Source organism: Schistocerca serialis, chromosome 2 (assembly GCF_023864345.2).
Source record: "Schistocerca serialis cubense isolate TAMUIC-IGC-003099 chromosome 2, iqSchSeri2.2, whole genome shotgun sequence".
NCBI classification, from domain to species: Eukaryota; Metazoa; Arthropoda; class Insecta; order Orthoptera; family Acrididae; genus Schistocerca; species Schistocerca serialis.
The window spans coordinates 230,203,566-230,222,411 of NC_064639.1; the positions used below are offsets into that span (position 1 = coordinate 230,203,566).

The 18,846-nt window shown below is 37.2% G+C and overlaps 1 protein-coding gene across 1 annotated transcript in view; it reads right to left on the reverse strand.

Annotated features, from left to right (window-relative positions):
* The window catches only part of LOC126455857 (uncharacterized), a 136,464-nt gene that overhangs the window by 94,152 nt on the left and 23,466 nt on the right, over positions 1-18,846 (reverse strand). Inside the window, exon 4 of the mRNA XM_050091619.1 lies at positions 2,473-2,741. Coding sequence (XP_049947576.1) covers positions 2,473-2,741 — 269 coding nt within the window. The remainder of the gene's footprint in view (positions 1-2,472; positions 2,742-18,846) is intronic.

Consider the following 18,846-nt stretch of genomic DNA (forward strand, 5'->3'; position numbering starts at 1 on the left):
GCACAAATCTGGCAGCTTGGACATGCCAGAAAATTTTTTCTTGGTAGCATCTGGCTACTTGTTCCTACTTCTGATAGAGCTAACAGCTGCATTTCACGTGGACAGAAACAGGAGAAGGTTCTGCTCATATGCAACTCAACTGTGCACATGCATAAGCCCACTGGCAACTGCTCAAATGAACCTAATACAAACCACTGTGACGACACGCCCATCGGAAGCAGTTTGTTGTTATGAAGTATCGCATCGTCTTCATCGTAAAGCCTTTGACACATTTTGCTGTTAGCAGATGTTTGTGTGTGCACTGTGTTTTGTTTTTGTAAATGGTACATTTCCTTAGCAGCTTAAGGTTTATTTGTTTTTGTCATTTATGTTTTATTGCTGCAGTATTATTTTGCAGTAGCAGGCTAAAGTAAAATTCTTTTTTAGAGTATCAGTTCTTACCAGTCTAAACTACAAAACTTTAACTGAAAACTAAAACAATGAAAAATTTGCAGAATTCTAAAAAATTCCCAGGTTTTTCCCAGTTTTCTCCTGGATGAAAAAATTACAGGAGTTTTCCCAGATTTCCCAGTTGTCACAGAGCGTATACACCCTGTGCACACTCCCACAGTATCTTTCCCCACCTCTACCCTGCTATCCCCTCCCCTCCTCACCCCATAATACTTCTTATGTATCCAATAACCAGCCAGCCAATATCACTGCTCACCACATTCAGGCCTCAGTACTTGGATGCCAGGCCTCGCATCTGGAGGCTACAGTGGACGTGAGTGTGTGAGTTGTGGGGGTATAAAAGTGTGTGTGTGTGTGTGTGTGTTTTTCTACATCTGTGGAAGTACTTTGCTGGTAGCTTAGTCTACTTTTAAATTTACTTTTACACCTTCTCTATGTGGCAAGCAGCAGTTTGTCTTATTCCATTGTTGTCTCTACCATGCTGTGTGCTTGTAGGTGAAGCTTAGTGCTTTGAAGATAGTCACAAACAGGCAAAAATAAATATAGCACTTTAGATATAAAATAATAATGAAGACAATAAGCAGATTATTCTGTATAACAATATATATTTATCAGCTGAGACATTTATTCATAAGAAAAAAGAAAAAGGAGGTGACTATAACAGTCAATTAACAATTATTCTAGGAACTGAATCTAAATTCCTGTTAGCTTTTATAGTTCTCTTATATGCAGCATGCAGACTGAATCATTTATCTACTTTTGTCAGTTTTACTTGAATTTCCCTTATTTTTGAAATTGTGAAAAAGAACACTTTTGATTCAAAAAGATCAATTCTCAGAAACTGTCATTAATCTATTTTAGCAGTCTCATAGCTGTTTTTTACTTTGACCAACTTTTTGCTCATTATGCCTCATTGCCTACACATTGCTTTATCCATTTCCATAAAATGAGGTTGCAAGAATTATTGTGACATACTAGTAGTGATCAAAGATAAACTGACAAATACTTCCTCGAATTTTAGTTTTGCTATTTATGTGAGTACATTGCAAATATAACATTAATGAAAGTTATATGAAAGAAACAATACTAGCAAACAAGGATATATTTTGCAATAGGCTTAGAGTGAAGATATTCTTTTACAGTCAACATCTTGGTGGTTCACATAGTCTAAAACAGGTGATGCATTAATTTGAGGTGAGGAGAGGCCAAGTGCATTGCATATTGCAGTGAATAACCTCATGACTGACAGCAGCACAACCATTGTGATTGTAGTGTTGAGTGAAACTGGATGAAATGATAAAGACATTGAACATTTCACCTGGTATCATGTGCACTATTTCAAATGATTATTTGCATGGGATAACTCTGAACAAGCACATGCAATAAATTTTAATGGCTGATTAGAAGTAAATGGGTGAAAATGAGAACTTCACTGACCAGTGACACAGAAGAGAGAGATGTATCTCAGTGTCATATTTACTGGTAATGAAAGCTGAACTCATCATTACTGTAACAAAATAAACATGCAAACAGCTTTGGAAGAAGACACTGTTCATCAACATATTAGGAAGCCAAGGCAGTTGATTCTGAAGTTACAGTAATGGCAGTGGTGGGCTTGGAAAATAATGTGGGCATTACTATTGCAAAAATGAGGTTCATGCCCAAATGGGACACTGAATGTCTGCATCCTTTAGGAAGCCCAAATCTCATCACCTGTGTCTGATCACTCCCTCCTTGTTGAGACTAGACCCATTCAGAAAGAACTTTGAATGATCACAAGTTGTTTTGAAAAGTTTGATATGAAGCTGTTGGCAATGTCAAAAAGATGTTTACAGAATGTCTTACAGGACTGGTAGATAATGGAGCAATATACAAAATTATTATGTGTTTTAACTCTACATTCAAGTAATGTTTTATTTATCTGTTAAGTGAATAGGGACAAACCTCTCTCTTGTTATCTACTACTTGTAACAGAAAACTTTACTTTAGAAGAATATTGTACATTTAATGACAAATACTCACATTACTGTTATTGGAAATGGAAAGTCCATTTTATCAATGGATTCTTTTTCCACAGCTTTCTCCTGAGGAGGCTTAATTTCTCCAGAAGTGTTTGAAGGAGTAGCTTGCTTGGCAGTATCATTATAAGCAAATTCATTAGCAGCCGCTGCTGCAGTAATATCACGCCTTATTCTTCTCTGTCTGTAAGACTGCATATTTGAACAGTCTGTACTTTCACTGCCTCTTTTGTGAAATTCAATTGAATCGGACAACATGAAATGGAGAGCACACTGTAAAGGGCAAGAAAACCAACAATACTTTAACAAATTCAATAGACATTCAGAAACTTGGAAGGAGAAAAGAAATCTATTATATATCAACAGTACATTTTAAATGTAACTTTAAAAATAAACATATAGTAAGTGCTCATTGTATTTCAGTGTTGAAGAGTCTACCTGTCACATTTTGTCAAGAGTTGAAGCAAAGCAGCAGTTTGATATATGACTAACGTACTGGCACTTTGCAGTCAAAGTCCATGTCAGAAGAAAATATTACTACAGACTGTCTATGAATATTAGGTCACTGATCACTGCTGTAGTGCTGAGGCACAACCTGACACACACATCATATAACTACATGCATAAAGGGAAAGAAAGAAATTAACTTCAATATTTCACACAGTTGGAAGAGAGCAGCATTAGATTTTCAAAAGAAAGAATACAGGAGAGTATTTTTTGTGAACAAAAACTGTTGCTTTCACTGACAAGGGAACGTCACCAATTTGATGTTATATTTTAAGGAGAAAAGAACTTGCTAGAAATAAGCCCCTGAAATCAATCCTGTGCAAATGTTTGGGCCATAATTCTGACAGTTTGCAGTTATGCTCTTCTGGACGTACAGGTCTTAAATGGATAGGCACACCAGTTGTTTGTAACTTTCCCTGCCCACTGCAACTACCAAATGCTCAAGTACGAAGTGCTGTATAGTGGAGTTACTAAGAGGTTCAGTGAAGTGAGTAAGAGTGTGTAGGCTTCCATAGTCGGTGTCATTTTGAATAAAATAATTGTGAGTGTTCAACCATATCATTTTAAAACACTAAAGCAACTGATTGCTGATGTTTTGGCTGACTTGCTACAGTCCTCTTCAGGACAGTTAACCACCCTTAAGAGGACCACTGTCAAGTTGATTGAAACATCAGTAATCAGTTGCTTTACTGTTTTAAAATGATGTGGCCTAACATCCAAAATTATTTTATTTGAAGTGAGTAAGAGGTTTGTGTTCATAATGTTGGTGAACCAATCAGTGACAGTAAGGCTCGTCCACAAACAGTGTGGAAAGAATGTCAAATAGCAGTGTTTAAAAATAGAAGAACAAGGGTTTCTAACAGTCATGATTGGTAAGCATCATTAAATACAGCAATTCTACTAACATTTATCCAAGGCAAATGAAAGTGTATGGGGCTTCCTTCAAGCTTTTATTTATACATTTTAGTTCCATTGCAGAAATTTTATATAATTTCATGAATGAATATGTGCTGCTTAAAGAGCTGTAGTGGACTGAGTTTGATGTTTCTCTACATGAAGATCATGATGGTGAAACTGAGGCTTCCCTTTCACCACAGTCATATTCATCAAGCAGCTTCACTGGTGCAATAGGCCGGGATACAAAAACAGGGAAATAAGTGGTGACAAAGCCTGCTGTGGATTGAGTGACAAACAACTGATGTGCCTGAGTGCAAGAGTGTTTAAAAGCTGTACATTTAGAAGGTCATAACAGCATGCTATCAGAATTATGGCCTGATTTTTCATGTGGGATTGATTTATGGGACTGACATCTTGTAAGTGCACTTTTCTTCTCCTTAAAATATGAGGCTGAGTTTGTGATGTTCCCTCATAAGCTGTGCAACTGACTTCATAGATAAACTACCTAACAAACACATGAAAAGGAACATGCTATTTAGAAGATTGCTGCATTCACAAATAAGCAGGTGGACTAGTCAGTACTTTCCTCAAGGAGATGTAACTCACTGTACTGCTAATCAACAACACATGATAATAGGTAATAGATATCCTGTCCTTTGGAATCACAGACATCTTGTTCAACATAGAAACAGAAATTGATTTGGGAAGATTTGTCAGGGAAATAGGTTACTCTGAACCTGGGTTAAAGGCAATTCACATTGTCTGAGGAGCAAGGAAGGCAAAGATCTTTGCTAAGAAGGACCCATATATTATGAGGAAAGTTTTGTCTCCCTGCCTCCTTACATATTATATGACTGAAAGTGCATGTGCGGCGTTTCAATTTTATTATTTATAAAATCACTCAACTGTTGGGTGGCACCAATTTCAGGTGAACATAGAGACTAAGTCAATAATGAATTTCACCAGAATTTTCATAAAAAAATTCCAAGATTTCTTACACAGTGCAGAATATTTCCTCTACTTGATATCCATTCACAGTTGAAGCACCAGTACATGTATTTAAAAATAAAAGTGCAAACTACCTCTAAGCACACATTTATAAAAACCATCAGTTGATCTACACATGGTTAGTTTTATTCTTTGGAAGGCAATCAAACAGAACATCCACTTACACATCTGACAACTACTAGCTTTAACCTGTTTAGCAGATGAGAAGGACTTCATCTATTGTGGAGCAGTGTCAGCACTTTTGTCCCACTGCTTTAATACTATTTCATTGTTGGTGGAGCAAAAGCTTATTGACAGTAACAAATCAGTGCTTAAGATGAGTTTGATTCTTTTTACAATACTCCTGAAGTTCTTTGATTATATATTGTTCCTTTGTTTTTGGTCAATACTCAACATTTGGGGAACCACACCATACCCAATATTTTTTCATATTTAATTCTTCAGGTCTATGGTATCGGTTATTTTGTGGGAACATAACAAATTATTATTTGTATTTCTATATGCCTGTAGAATGTTTGCCATAGTAATGTTGACATAATAGTGTCATTATCTTTGGCATTTAACAGCTTATTGACAGTTGTTGTTACTCTATTGTTGTTTTAATTTGTTCTCAGTTGTGTGCAAGATAAAAAAATAAACAAGTGGAAAGGTACATGTTAACCTGAGTCTTTAATGAACTCAGTGTGCAACAACTTCATGCAGCTATAAACATTGTCAGAAAATAAAATAGCATGACATGTTCAAGCATCATTATGACACTTTCATAGTAATGATGAATGCTTCAAAATAATTCACCATGATTTGATAGAGCCAATGCCTCCTTCTGATGAAAATACATATTATTTAACATACATCAAAGCAGTTACGAAATGGCATTTTTCAATTATTGGGTCACTAGATTTGAAATATTATTTAACATGCATCAAAGTAGGTGTGGACCAGTGTTTTTCACTTGTTGGGTCACTAGATTTGGAATGCCATACCAACAGTGACCAACCAAGGAAGACAGTTTAACTCTGAGCTATTCCACACAATTTCAAAAATATGTGGCTGTATCCAGACCCATACTATGACATATCATCCACAATCAAATGGAAAAATTTAAAGATTTTATCACACACTTAAAGCAGCTATCTATTCCCATGCAACAGCTAAATGGACTCAAATAATGCCTGTAATTCTTCTTAGTCTTCAATGCTCCACTGGAGAGAACACTAATGTTACAACTGCAGAAATGGTTTATGTCTTACCCATCAGATTACCAGATGATATTTTTCACAAGTATGGCACAAAACTATATGCAGTCTTACCTTAGTTTGTTTCACAACTGAAACAGTATATGAATCATTTGAAACTTGTACAGTATCCCCAAAAGGCAAAGGAAACCCTATTTATAAACAAGGCCATCACTAACTCAGCACATGTGTTTGCAAGGGTTGACCAAGTGAAGAAGGCATTAGAGCCTCCATATGAAGGCCCATCTGATGTAATTGAAAGGATCCCAAAATTTTTCACATAAAAGGCTGGATAAAGCATATCTCCATTAACAGATTAAAATATGCATACCTGATTAATGAGAATGTTAAACAGCACGGAAACCCTCCAGTTGTACTGTCAGAGCAGAGCAAACTATCAAACTCTATAGCGGGTGAAAAACCAAGAAACAACAAGATCTGGTCATGAAATTCGATTTCCAGAAAGATTAGTTGAAGTTCTAAACTGACGATGGTACTGAGAGAGGGGTGATGTGTGAACATGAAAAATTACTATTTGTATACAAATTACTATTTGTATTTGTGTGTTTGTAGAATTTTTGCCATGGTAATGTTGGCATAATAGTGTGATTATCTTTGGGATTTGACAAAAAAGATGGTTGTCACTTTATTGTTTTTGTAATTCAGTATTCATTGTGTGCAATATAAAAATAAACAATGAATTCAGTGTGTAACAATTTCATGCAGCTATAAACATTGGTCATACAAAACTATATTGTACACTTTCTCAATATTTCCATTCATGATAGCAGTTTTGGAATGTTCTTTGAGTGGATCACCTTCAAAATAAGAAAATATCTCAGCTAATGTGGCCATTTCTTAGCTGTTGAAAATGAAAGGAACAAACATCATTATAGCTGTCTGCCAACTAGATATGAATTTCTGTTTGTGATGAACTACCGACAGCAAAGAATTGTATGTTGGCATAAAATTCCATTTTATCCACTTGTATGAAACACACATAAAAAACTACTTTAAAAATCTATGGAAAATTATTCCTTAGATAAAACTGACATTTTGGTTGTTCCCCAATATTTACCAACATAACAAAAAATTGGATTTCATTGATGTTAAGCCCAGTTGGGTACTAGCAATTTTCTCCTTGCATCGGTGCCTCACAGAGCCAGCTCCAGAAATTTTGCTGACACATGGAAAAATTTCCAGTGCTGCCCCCCCCCCCCCCCCCAAACGCAACCTTGTGTTTTCAAACAAAGTCAATGTTTTTCATAAAGTCATTCATCCATGACATCTTATCTTCACATATCACACTTACTCATACATCTTTCTGATTTGAATACATCTTTAAGACCAGCACCCGGTATGGGGAATTATTACAAAGCTTTTAATATTAAAGCTTGCTTTTGGTGTTACAGGTTGCCCTGTAGGAACTGTTAAGCTATCATATACCAACATATATCTTTATTCATTTATTATACACTTTTTTCTCTTCTTTAGGGGTTTTCAGGCTGACATAGGTACGTTTTAATGTTGTGTCGGTGTATGGTAGAAACTTAACTGGCAACACTGCCACTAGCAAGATTTGCTGTTTTGAAAGATGCACCTAGGATGATCAAATCCAGCACTTCATTTGTCAGCTGTTTCATAATTCTGTAGATAATTTCCAGTAAGACACTATGAGGTGGAATCCAAATTTTCAGGAATGGTGCTGCCATTTGTAAAGTAGGAGTAGTAGATCTTTGTACCGGTAGGTGGCAAGAGCTGCATATCTGATGAGTCAATGTGTGGAGCGGCATTCAGCTGGAAGGATGTGTTGCGTGTCCACAGTGGTTTCCATAATACTCTGTGTTTGGTGTGTGGCAATTTTATGATGGATCAGCGAACAGAATAGCGTGTGTGTATCAAATTCTGTGCGAATCTCAGGAAAAGTGCTACAGAGACCATTGCAATGATTCAACAAGTGTTTGGGAGACAAAGCAGCAATTGTCCCAGTGGAAGAGCCCAGGTTCTCCAAGACCCAAAAAAGCAAGACAGGTCAAGAGCAAAGCGAAGAGCATTATTGTTTTCTTTGTTACCTATGGAATTGTGCACAAAGAATTCGTCCCACCCAACTAAACAGAGAAGTCTGTATACTACTGTGATGTTTTGCAATGGCCCCATGAAAACGTGTGGCAACAACGGCCTGAACTTTGGTTTCAAGGGGACTTGCTGCTGCATCACAACAACGTGCCCTGTCACACGTCCTTGCTCACCAGAACCTTTTTGGCAAAAAACAACATGGTGGTTGTACCCCACCCACTGTACTCACCAGATCAGGCACCTTGTGACGTCATGCTATTCCCAAAACTGAAACTCAAGTTGAAAGGCCATCGGTTCAACACTCTAGAGAGGATTCAAGAAGCATCGCTGGCGGTGATAAACATCCTCAAAGAGCAGGACTTCCAGAAAACATTTGACCAGTGGCAGAAGTGCTGGGACCAGTGTGTACATGTGGATGGCAACTACTTCAAGGGTGATGGTGACCATTAGTCCAGAGGTAAGGTTTTCAACAGATGGCAGCACCAATCGCGAAAATTTTGAATAGCACCTCAAGACTCCATGAATGCTTTGTATTTCAAACTTATTGCCACACTTCTTATTTTAGGTTAAAAATTTCATTGACTTGTTTAATTCATTGTTTTGGAACCACATCAAAATGTAAGATTTTTCCACTCGCAAAAACTTGCCGCCCTGAACAGTGGAACTGTTTGCTACCCCATACAGCTGGCCATGGAGCCTCATAGGACTAAATTAGTAAGCACAACAATTTTAAAACTTTGGTCCAAGTACATGGAAGAATAACATCATAGTCAGAATGTCTATTTTTTATTGTGAAGAACTGTTTGTTTTGGTGTCACTTTCTTTCTTCCTTTTTATTTACTGATATCATCATTTTCCCTGATACTATACCTCAATACCTTCACTCCTGTAACAATGATCTTGCTATAATCAAACAACAGTCCCACATATTTCCCCATCATTCCTGCTCAACCATTAATATAACCCTTGACAGCTTCATCTTAAGAATTCCCATTCCTGGCTGCAACCCACCTATCCACCAATTTCTCTTTAAATTCCAAACTGATCAGCCATCAGCCCTTCCCAATTTATCCTTGAACTACACACTGCCACTCTCAACCAACACTTCTTGAAGAAAAGTGTTCACACAACTTCAGTTATTACTAATACACCAAGACAAGTACAATAACAGGAATTATAGTCTCATATCAGTGCAGCATAAGAAAAATGGTCACAAAAGGTTTTATGTGATAAGAATGTAAAGTTGTTTGTAATTTTAAATGTGCAAATAGTTAACCGAGATGAATTGTTTGGCCATACGCGAAATCTTCAAATCGCAAAGGTTTCAGCTCAAACAGCAACAAAAATGAAATCTTATCATGAGGAAAATTCAGTTCAGAAAACTAATACATCATGATACAGAATTGTAACCAGTACATACCTTCAGCAGGTGAAATGATTAGTACTTCTGACAGAGGCATATAAAAGTAAAACTGACAAGACTCTCCTAGCTTTTGGAACTAATAGTTTCTTTCCCACAAAAGAGAGAGAGAGAGAGAGAGAGAGAGAGAGAGAGAGAGAGAGAGAGAGAGAGAGAGAGAGAGACAGAGAGAGAGAGAGGTACATTGGAAAAAGCTAAAAAGGAAGGGCAAGTCACTCAGACATGATGGCTAGATGGCCACGAGAGTAGAAGTATGTGATGCTAACTTGAGAAGTAGTTACAGTTATGCGGTTAAAAAAGGAGTTTGTAAGAATTGTAATGTTGAAATAACAATGCTAAAAGAATGAATTGCAAGCTTACAATTCACAGTCAGTGTTTTAAGAAGCGATATTGATTCACTCAAGAAAGAAAATCGGGATCTACGATCAAAGCCAACACCAAGTGAAGTGATGCAAGTCAAAAGTAATAAATCATCCAAGTGGACAAAAGTGTCATATAAAGATAGTTTTCCAACTGCAAAAAGAACAACAAATTCTGCTAAAACTGTCACATTTTCTGATAAAAACAAATATCATGTTTTGCAAACAAATAATTGTGAACTTGCAAAAATCAGTAAACCAAAAATGAATAGTGTTTTTGCAAGAAATGCAAACAACAAACACATATAATCATGGAAAAAGTGTAGTTTGCTATTACTATCAGACAGTCATGGCAGAAATCTGTCCAGCATGCTCCATGAGAAAAATCGTGACATAGCAGTTACTAGTGTAGTGAAACCAGGAGCGGGATGTAAAAATGTTGTAGACACTAACTCTCAGAGAAAATTAATGCAGGAAAATGACTTTATCATCTGTATAATGGGTTCAAATGATGTGGCAAAAAATGAAGAAGAGGTTTGCATGAAAACGCTGCAGAATTTTCTACAAGCTAACAAATGCAGAAACACAGTAGTTGCTGCCCTGCCTCATAGGCATGATCTAATTTATAGTTCATGTGTAAACAAAGAAATTCAGAAAACAAACATTAAAATAAGGAAACTGTGTTATTAATATACTAAGTGCAATGTACTGGATATAAGCAAGCACGGAATGCATTTCTACTATGAAGGGAAAAGGTTTATTTGTGATCGTGTTAGTGAAATAATTACAAAAATGACTTCTAAGGAATAGAACAACCTATCAACTTCCTGTACATCCTTCCAACAACAGTGAGTGGACACAACCTGCTAGAGCAAGACAACCACCATCAAGAAGTGAGGATGTTTACTGGCCACAGATGAAGAAATCACCTCCATAGTTCATCCCAGAAGTGTTCAGATTAAAATGAAAGGCTTTGTAACCTGGGTTGTGAGTAACTGAATCCACTTTCCCTTCTTCTGCTTTTCCCCCCTCTCTCCGCCCTGATGAAGGAACAATGTTCCGAAAGCTAGGTTACGTAAATTTTCTGTTCTGTTTTGTTTATTTATCAGCTGTGCTGAGCTGAGGTAAGTACTGGCCAGCCCCTCTATCTCTTTGTTAGTATTTGTTAAAATGAAAGGAAGGCAGAGACAAATAAAGGTAAGTGATGAATCAGTTATGCCAAGCAGAAACCCCAAGTTTATAATTGTCCATCAAAATGTGCAGTCATTACAAAACAAAATTAATGAGCTAGAGGTATTACTGTCAGATCAATTAAAACAAGTATCTGTAATGTGTTTTAATGAACATTGGCTAACTGATGAGATGTTAGCAATCACAAGTATACAAGGTTATGTTATGACATTTGTTTCTGTAGAAAAATATCTACACATGGAGGAACATGTATATTTGTGAAAGACAGTAACCGCTATTGCTGCCTAAAATCTTTTGAAAATTTAGGAAAAGAAGGCGAATTTGAAATCTCTGCTGTAGAACTAACCTCAATAAAAATGATCATAAGAATTGTAAGAATAATGGAAGGTGTAATGGAACAAAACCTGTAGACCACTCTTTAAAATGCTAGAAATCCTACCACTTCCGTGAATATATGTGTATGAGATAACCGTGTTTGTGAAAAAATATTCAATGGAAAATCCTACTCTCTTCCATAAAAATGAAAATATCCACTCCTATAACACTGGGGAAAAAGGAGACTTTCATCTAAGGCTCACCAACACCACCCTGAATAAAAAAGGAACCTTGTATTAAGGGAAAGTTATTTATAATAAACTTCCCCCACAAATTACATCAATAAATGACCTGGCAAATTTCAAGTCAACCGCTAAGGCATATTTGACTCATCACTGCTTCTATAGCATCCATGAATTTGTTCAGAGAGTTCACTAATGATTTCTGTCTTTATCTTAGTGATGTATCATATAAATGTTACTAGAATTTTAACGATTTATGATGTAAATGTTACTGTAATACAAATATTAATCTGCCAATACAGTAAATGCTCTTTATTTTTGTACAATAATTGCTCTGATATTGTAACTCAGTGATCATCTAATGTAGAAATAATGATATTAATGCTAATTTAATATTATATTTTGTTATACACTGACTTGTCCTACATCAGAATGTACTATTTGTGTACTATGTGATTACCACGACCAATAAAACTCTACTCTACTCTACTCTGTGGCAGACAAAAGTGAAGAGGAAGGCATCATGGAGAGTACAATATCCACAAATAGTATATTAGTAAACACTGTGTCAGCTTGAGTCCAGAGAAGATAAGGAAAGAGAGACAAGTAAAGTAGATTAGAGGGAAGAGAAATGAATAGTGCTATTAAGAACAAAAATTAAAAAGAGAGGATGGAGGATAACGTAGACGAAAAAGTAATAGTAATAATGAAAATAAATGAGGCATAACGAATAAAAAAAGTAAGAGAATAATGAAAAAGTATTGATGGAGGGGGGTACAAAATAATCAAGACTTAGTCCAGGAGGATTTAGGGGCAGGAGCATGTGTTGGAGAGCAGAAAAACTTGTATTTGGTGAGAGGAACCAAACAGACCAGGTGATTTAGTAGGCACTCAGGTCCGTTGAGTCACGCTGTATGACATGTTCAGCAGCACGGTACTGGGTTTTCCCAAGGTGGACAGATATATTCACATAGGCATGACCACCACGAAACTATCTGAAAACATGAATGGACATTTATGGGCAAACCTTAAATTATTATCTCCTTTCCATTAATTTAATCCCTTCCTATTTATTTATTTATTTATTTATTGGCCCTGTGAATCTATGACTGTACAGTGTACGAAAGATATTGGACCATTCATTAATTACAATACACATTCCTTGATTTTTTTTCTTTTTTACAGGCATCATTTTAACAAAAGGTAAAATCATACAATATTTTCTGACTCTACACATTTTATAAAAACGGTCTTAATCAGTGAGGCAGTTGTGTTATCCTACGTATTCCCTTACTGTATAGAAACAGTGCTCAACCAAGTAATCCTTCACAGTTGATTTGAATTTGTTTAAGTTCATTATTATTTCTGTGGATTTGGGTAGTGCATTATACAATTTGATGCCAGGGTGGAGTATGCCTTTCTGTAATAGTGCTGTGTTTGTCTGTTGTACATGTACATCATTTATTTGTCTTATGTGGTAGCTATGTACAGATTCATCACAAGTGATGCTTGGACTGCCATTGTTTAGTTTTTCTTACATAATAATTGCTCTTTTAAATACATAAATACATGGAAGTGGTTGTATTTTATTTTCCTAAATAGTGGCTTGCATGATGTTCTTTGATCTAACCCTTCCATTAATCTAATATCTTTTTCTGCAATCTAAATGATTTCTGACTAGGTCCACAATTTCCCAAAACACTATACCATATTTCATTATTGAATGAACATAAGCAAAATATATGGTCCTGAGATTATCGTATGATATACAATTTCTTATTACTCTCATTACAAAACATGTTTTGCTCAGTTTTCTGTTTACATAGTCCACGTGTGTATCCCACTTCATGTTTTCTTGAATTCATATACTGAGAAATTTTGTACTCATGTTTTTTCAGTTTTTTATCCACTTATTTCTACAGGAGGATTAGCTGGTGTCCTATTCTGGGTGGTGAAAATATCCATTGCACAAGTTTTTTCCAGATTTATAATCAAACTGTTGACTCAAAGTATTATACTATCTTCTCTGTGATGGTCTTAAAGTCATTTTCAAAGTCTTCTTTGCTACTTCCTATAATTATATAATTAAGATGCTGGCATCATCTGAAAATTGATATAGCTTAAGTTTTTACTGGTTATATGACAGGCGAAATACCCTCAGACTTCAAGAAGAATATAATAATTCCAATCCCAAAGAAAGCAGGCGTTGACAGATATGAAAATTACCAAACTATCAGTTTAATAAGTCACGGCTGCAAAATACTAACGCGAATTCTGTACAGACGAATGGAAAAACTGGTAGAAGCCGACCTCGGGGAAGATCAGTTTGGATTCTGTAGAAATATGGGACCACATGAGGCAATACTGACCCTACGACTTATCTTAGAAGCTAGATTAAGAAAAGGCAAACCTACGTTTCTAGCATTTGTAGACTTGGAGAAAACTTTTGACAATGTTGACTGGAATAATCTCTTTCAAATTCTAAAGGTGGCAGTGGTAAAATACAGGGAGCGAAAGGCTATTTACAATTTGCACAGAAACCAGATGGCAGTTGAGTTGAACATGAAAGGGAAGCAGTGGTTGGGAAGGGAGTGAGACAGGATTGTAGCCTCTCCCCGATGTTATTCAATTTGTATATTGAGCAAGCAGTAAAGGAAACAAAAGAAAAATTTGGAGTAGGTATTAAAATCCATGGAGAAGAAATAACGTCGAGTATAGATTTAAATGTCAGGAAGTCGTTTCTGAAAGTATTTGTATGGAGTGTAGCCATGTATGGAAGTGAAACATTGATGATAAATAGTTTGGACAAGAAGAGAATAGAAGCCTTTGAAATGTGGTGCTACAGAAGAATGCTGAAGATTAACTGGGTAGATCACGTAACTAATGAGGAAGTATTGAATAGGATTGGGGAGAAGAGGAGTTTGTGGCACAACTTGACAAGAAGAAGGGATCGGTTGGTAGGACATGTTCTGAGGCATCAAGGGATCACCAATTTAGTACTGGAGGGCAGCGTGGAGGGTAAAAATTGTAGAGGGAGACCAAGAGATGAATACAATAAACAGATTCAGAAGGATGTAGGCTGCAGTACGTATTGGGAGATGAAGAAGCTTGCACAGGATAGAGTAGCATGGAGAGCTGCATCAAACCAGTCTCAGGACTGAAGACCGCAACAACAACATGTAAAATGTTTACATATACTAAGAACAGAGTTGGACCCAATATGGAACCTTGGGGAACTCCATGTTTCACCCCTAATAAATCTGACTGATGAGTTTTGACTGTCCCATTTACTTCATGTGTGCCGTAGAGACAGTTACAAAATTGTGTTACATGGTTGGTTGAGGTGTGTGAAGCTGCCATGCTCAGCCCTCTGCAACTATCAGAGAACTACTGATGCTGACTCAACAAGGTCTTGCCTCCCTAGTTAATCACCAAATCCTGACAGATCACCCATCCAAATCCAACAATAAAACTCCATATCTTCACCGTTCGCCACCCCCCCCCCCCCCTACCATTCCCTCATATTCAAACCAAAAAGTTCATATCAAAATCATCCAAAATCAATAAATCCTGTAATAAAATCAAAACAGTCTGGGATGTAATAACTGTGTCAGCAACTCAAAGGCATTCTTTTCAGTACTGATGATAAACATATAAACAATCAACTGAGAACTGCAAAAAACCCAGTGACGATTTGTAAGTGCAGCTGAGTGAATAGGCTGCAATGATTCCTTGGAAAATGATGTGGGGATACTGGAAACACCATTTATAATATCATATATGAGATAAATGAGGCCCCCTTAACTGGAAATGATGCAAAGAAAACCATTATCTGTTAAAAAGCAAAGGATCATGGGGCAAAATCATACAATGGAATAACAACAATATGAAAATGATAGACTGCTGCTCAACATGTATACCATATTTACTCGAATCTAGGCCGCACTCGAATCTAAGCCGCACCTAGAAAATGAGACTCGAAATCAAGGAAAAAAAAATTCCCGAATCTAAGCCGCACCTGAAATTTGAGACTTGAAATTCAAGGGGAGAGAAAAGTTTTAGGTCGCACCTCCAAATCGAAACAAAGTTGGTCCACTGTAATATGAGACACAATTTAGTTCGAATGAATGACGATGCAGCTACAGTAGTTTGGTTCTAGTCTTAAGCTTAGCAGTTAAGCTTTACCACGTAGCCATTGCTATGCGTCAGGTGCTCCGTCCGTATTTATAAGGGTACCATTCCTTTTTCACGTGCTTTGTCTGCTTTGAATTGATTGCTTTTCTTTGATCTGATAAGTGCCGTTCTCTTTGTTATAGGTGTTTACGTCACTCTAAGCTGAAAATGCATTACTGTACTGTGTCATGCATTGCTTGTAGCATTCTGATAATGAGGGTTTACGACCTGTTGCTGCTTGCGGCATGGCTTGCTTTTGTGCGCGCTACCGCCGCTTTTTTTTTTTTTTTTTAAAAAAAGAGAGGAATCATCTCATTAGCGAAACAATGGCAAGAGACTGCTATTTGTTGTTACTTACACTGCTGCTTTCTTTATGATAGATGTTCTGAACGAGAGTTTAGCGAAAATTTTTCTCCGTTTTAAAATCCTTGCAGACACCTCTGTAGTACATTACATTCTGCACAGAAATTAGTCATCTTAGATTTAAAAATCTTGTCAATTGCCATGCTTCATTTCTGACTGTATCACTATTAGGTATAAGAATAATACGAATATAAACATGACATGATATGTATATTATTCCGCGTTTGCTGTTGTCTCACTCTAGTTTCGTAGTTTATTGGGCAGACAGGATTTAAATGAGATAGCAGCAAACACGAAAGAATACATGGAAAATGTTTATATCCGTATTAATTTTATGGTGAAGAGAATACTGCATGTGATTCACGATTCATAAAAGTTTTTATTAGCAATGATCTCTTGTCACAGGTAAGTAAAAATTTAGAACGTAGAGTTGGCCATATTGACAAACATCCCAAACAGTCTTGCCAGTCGGATTTTTGTAGTACGTTGAAATGCTGCTACATTTGAAGATGAACAACACGGAATTTGTATTTACTTCGTTGGATAATGTATGAAAATGCAGTGGTCGAAACTTGGGGCGGAGACGCCAGTATTTATCTTTGTGCCTGCAAAGCATTCTTGTGTAGCGCTACATAATTCGATGGCAGAAGTTAGTTGTGGCGGCACCTACCGACATTTTTCAGAACTTCCGCTTACTTTACACTCGATTCTAAGCCGCAGGCAGGTTTTGGGATTACAAAAACCGGAAAAAAGTGCGGCTTAGATTCAAGTAAATACGGTAGGAGCACTGAGTCACAGACAGCCACCATGAGAAAGATTGCTAAACATTTAAGCTTTTGGACACAAAAGTCATTCTCCTGAAATAGAAAACATTTGCTGTCACTCGAATACAACTCATACACACATGACCACTGCCTCCATGTGCTGCAGCCTGTCTATGATTGCCTCTGCATCTGATATGGGCAGAATTTGCTGGAATGGTCAGTGAGGGTAAGCAGAAAGGGGGAGGAGATGGGGGGGGGGGGGGGGGGGGAGAAGAGATAGCAGGGTAGGGATGGATAAGATGCTATGCTGCACACAACACTTGGCTATGTGATTGCACAGATTGTTGGTGCAGCATCTCATGTCCCATGTCTTCCCACTCAAGTATTTATTCCTGACCTGCAAACTGATCACACTTCCTCCCTCACCCTGGCGTATTTTTGCATGTGATTTTCTGTACCTTTCTTTGTTGAAGTCTGTACCTAACCAACAACCCCCTCCCTCTCTTCCCTTGTTCCAGCATGCACATACTGACCTCACCTAATCCAGTTACATCCACTGCCTCCTCTCTTCACACATACCCAACTAGTGACTTGCATCCCATTATTAATGTCTTTTACTTTTCTCTTTGACCTTATGGTGTTTACATATTGACTTTAGTTCATTTTCGACTTTCACTATAAGCGCTACTCCTCAAGTTTCACTTTTTTTCCCTACACTTCATCCATTTAATAGTTTTTGTGATTTTTTCCCACATACTTCTGTACATTTTTTATCCTCGTTCTTGGATCCTTGAACATGCCATCTGCACCGATAAAGAAAAGTTTTCTTATCTGCAGCCAGAATGTAGTCCCACATGCTGTTCCTTCATGTTGCCTAGCTTATGAAATCCCCCAAAAATCGTCTCACTATCAAATTACCTATATTCAGCTGCCACCTTCCTTCCACAATGACCACTATCTGTCTCTATAGTCCTCACCAACTTAGTCCTGCAAAACCTCCTTGCAATACCTCCTCTCCTTCCATTAAAATTCTGCTGCTCTGCAATTACAAATTCCTGCATCCCATCTCCCAGACAGAAACTCCTGTCCTCCAAGAATTAGAGTAGTATGTATAAAGCCACCTCAAAAAAGCTCTCCAACCTGTCTCCTATTTCTGCCTTGGAGTACCACTATCCACTACCTTTAGAAGAACTGCCATCAAACCTCCCCTGCATCTCCTCCTAGCAATCAAACTCTGTCTAGCATACCTACTATGTTTACCATATCCTCAGAAACGCCTTCCCACCACTAAACAGAACTTGAACCTAGACAGATCTGAATCACAGTCATTACCTTTCCTCTAACAGACTCAGTTCCATAGTAGTATCAGTCCTTTCCAGAGGCCTTATTGTCTGATCCACACCAAAATTTAATCATGATGGGCTTGTTTAAGACCTACTCTCCTTCTCCAGCTCAGTGTGGTGGAAACACTTTTTCTCCACCAACAGTACTCACACCAAAACCAATACTGAATCCTCCAACCAACCACTAACCACTCCCACTGTCCCCAGATTGACCATTGTTAATCATCCATAATTTCATAATTTTGAAACTTCCCTTAACATAATTCACCAAACATCTCAACATGGAAACCAACTTTACATCAGCAGAAAAAACCACAATCCACCTCTTAAGAACTGATCCCAAACTTCTAAACCTATGTGCTTAAAAATGCTCCACCTCTGTGGTTACAAACCGCAGGGTTACCTGGTGGAAGGACTCTTGTCGGCTATCTGTTATGTCAACCTACAAACACCCACAGTGAACTCATTTAAGAAATCCAGTAGGA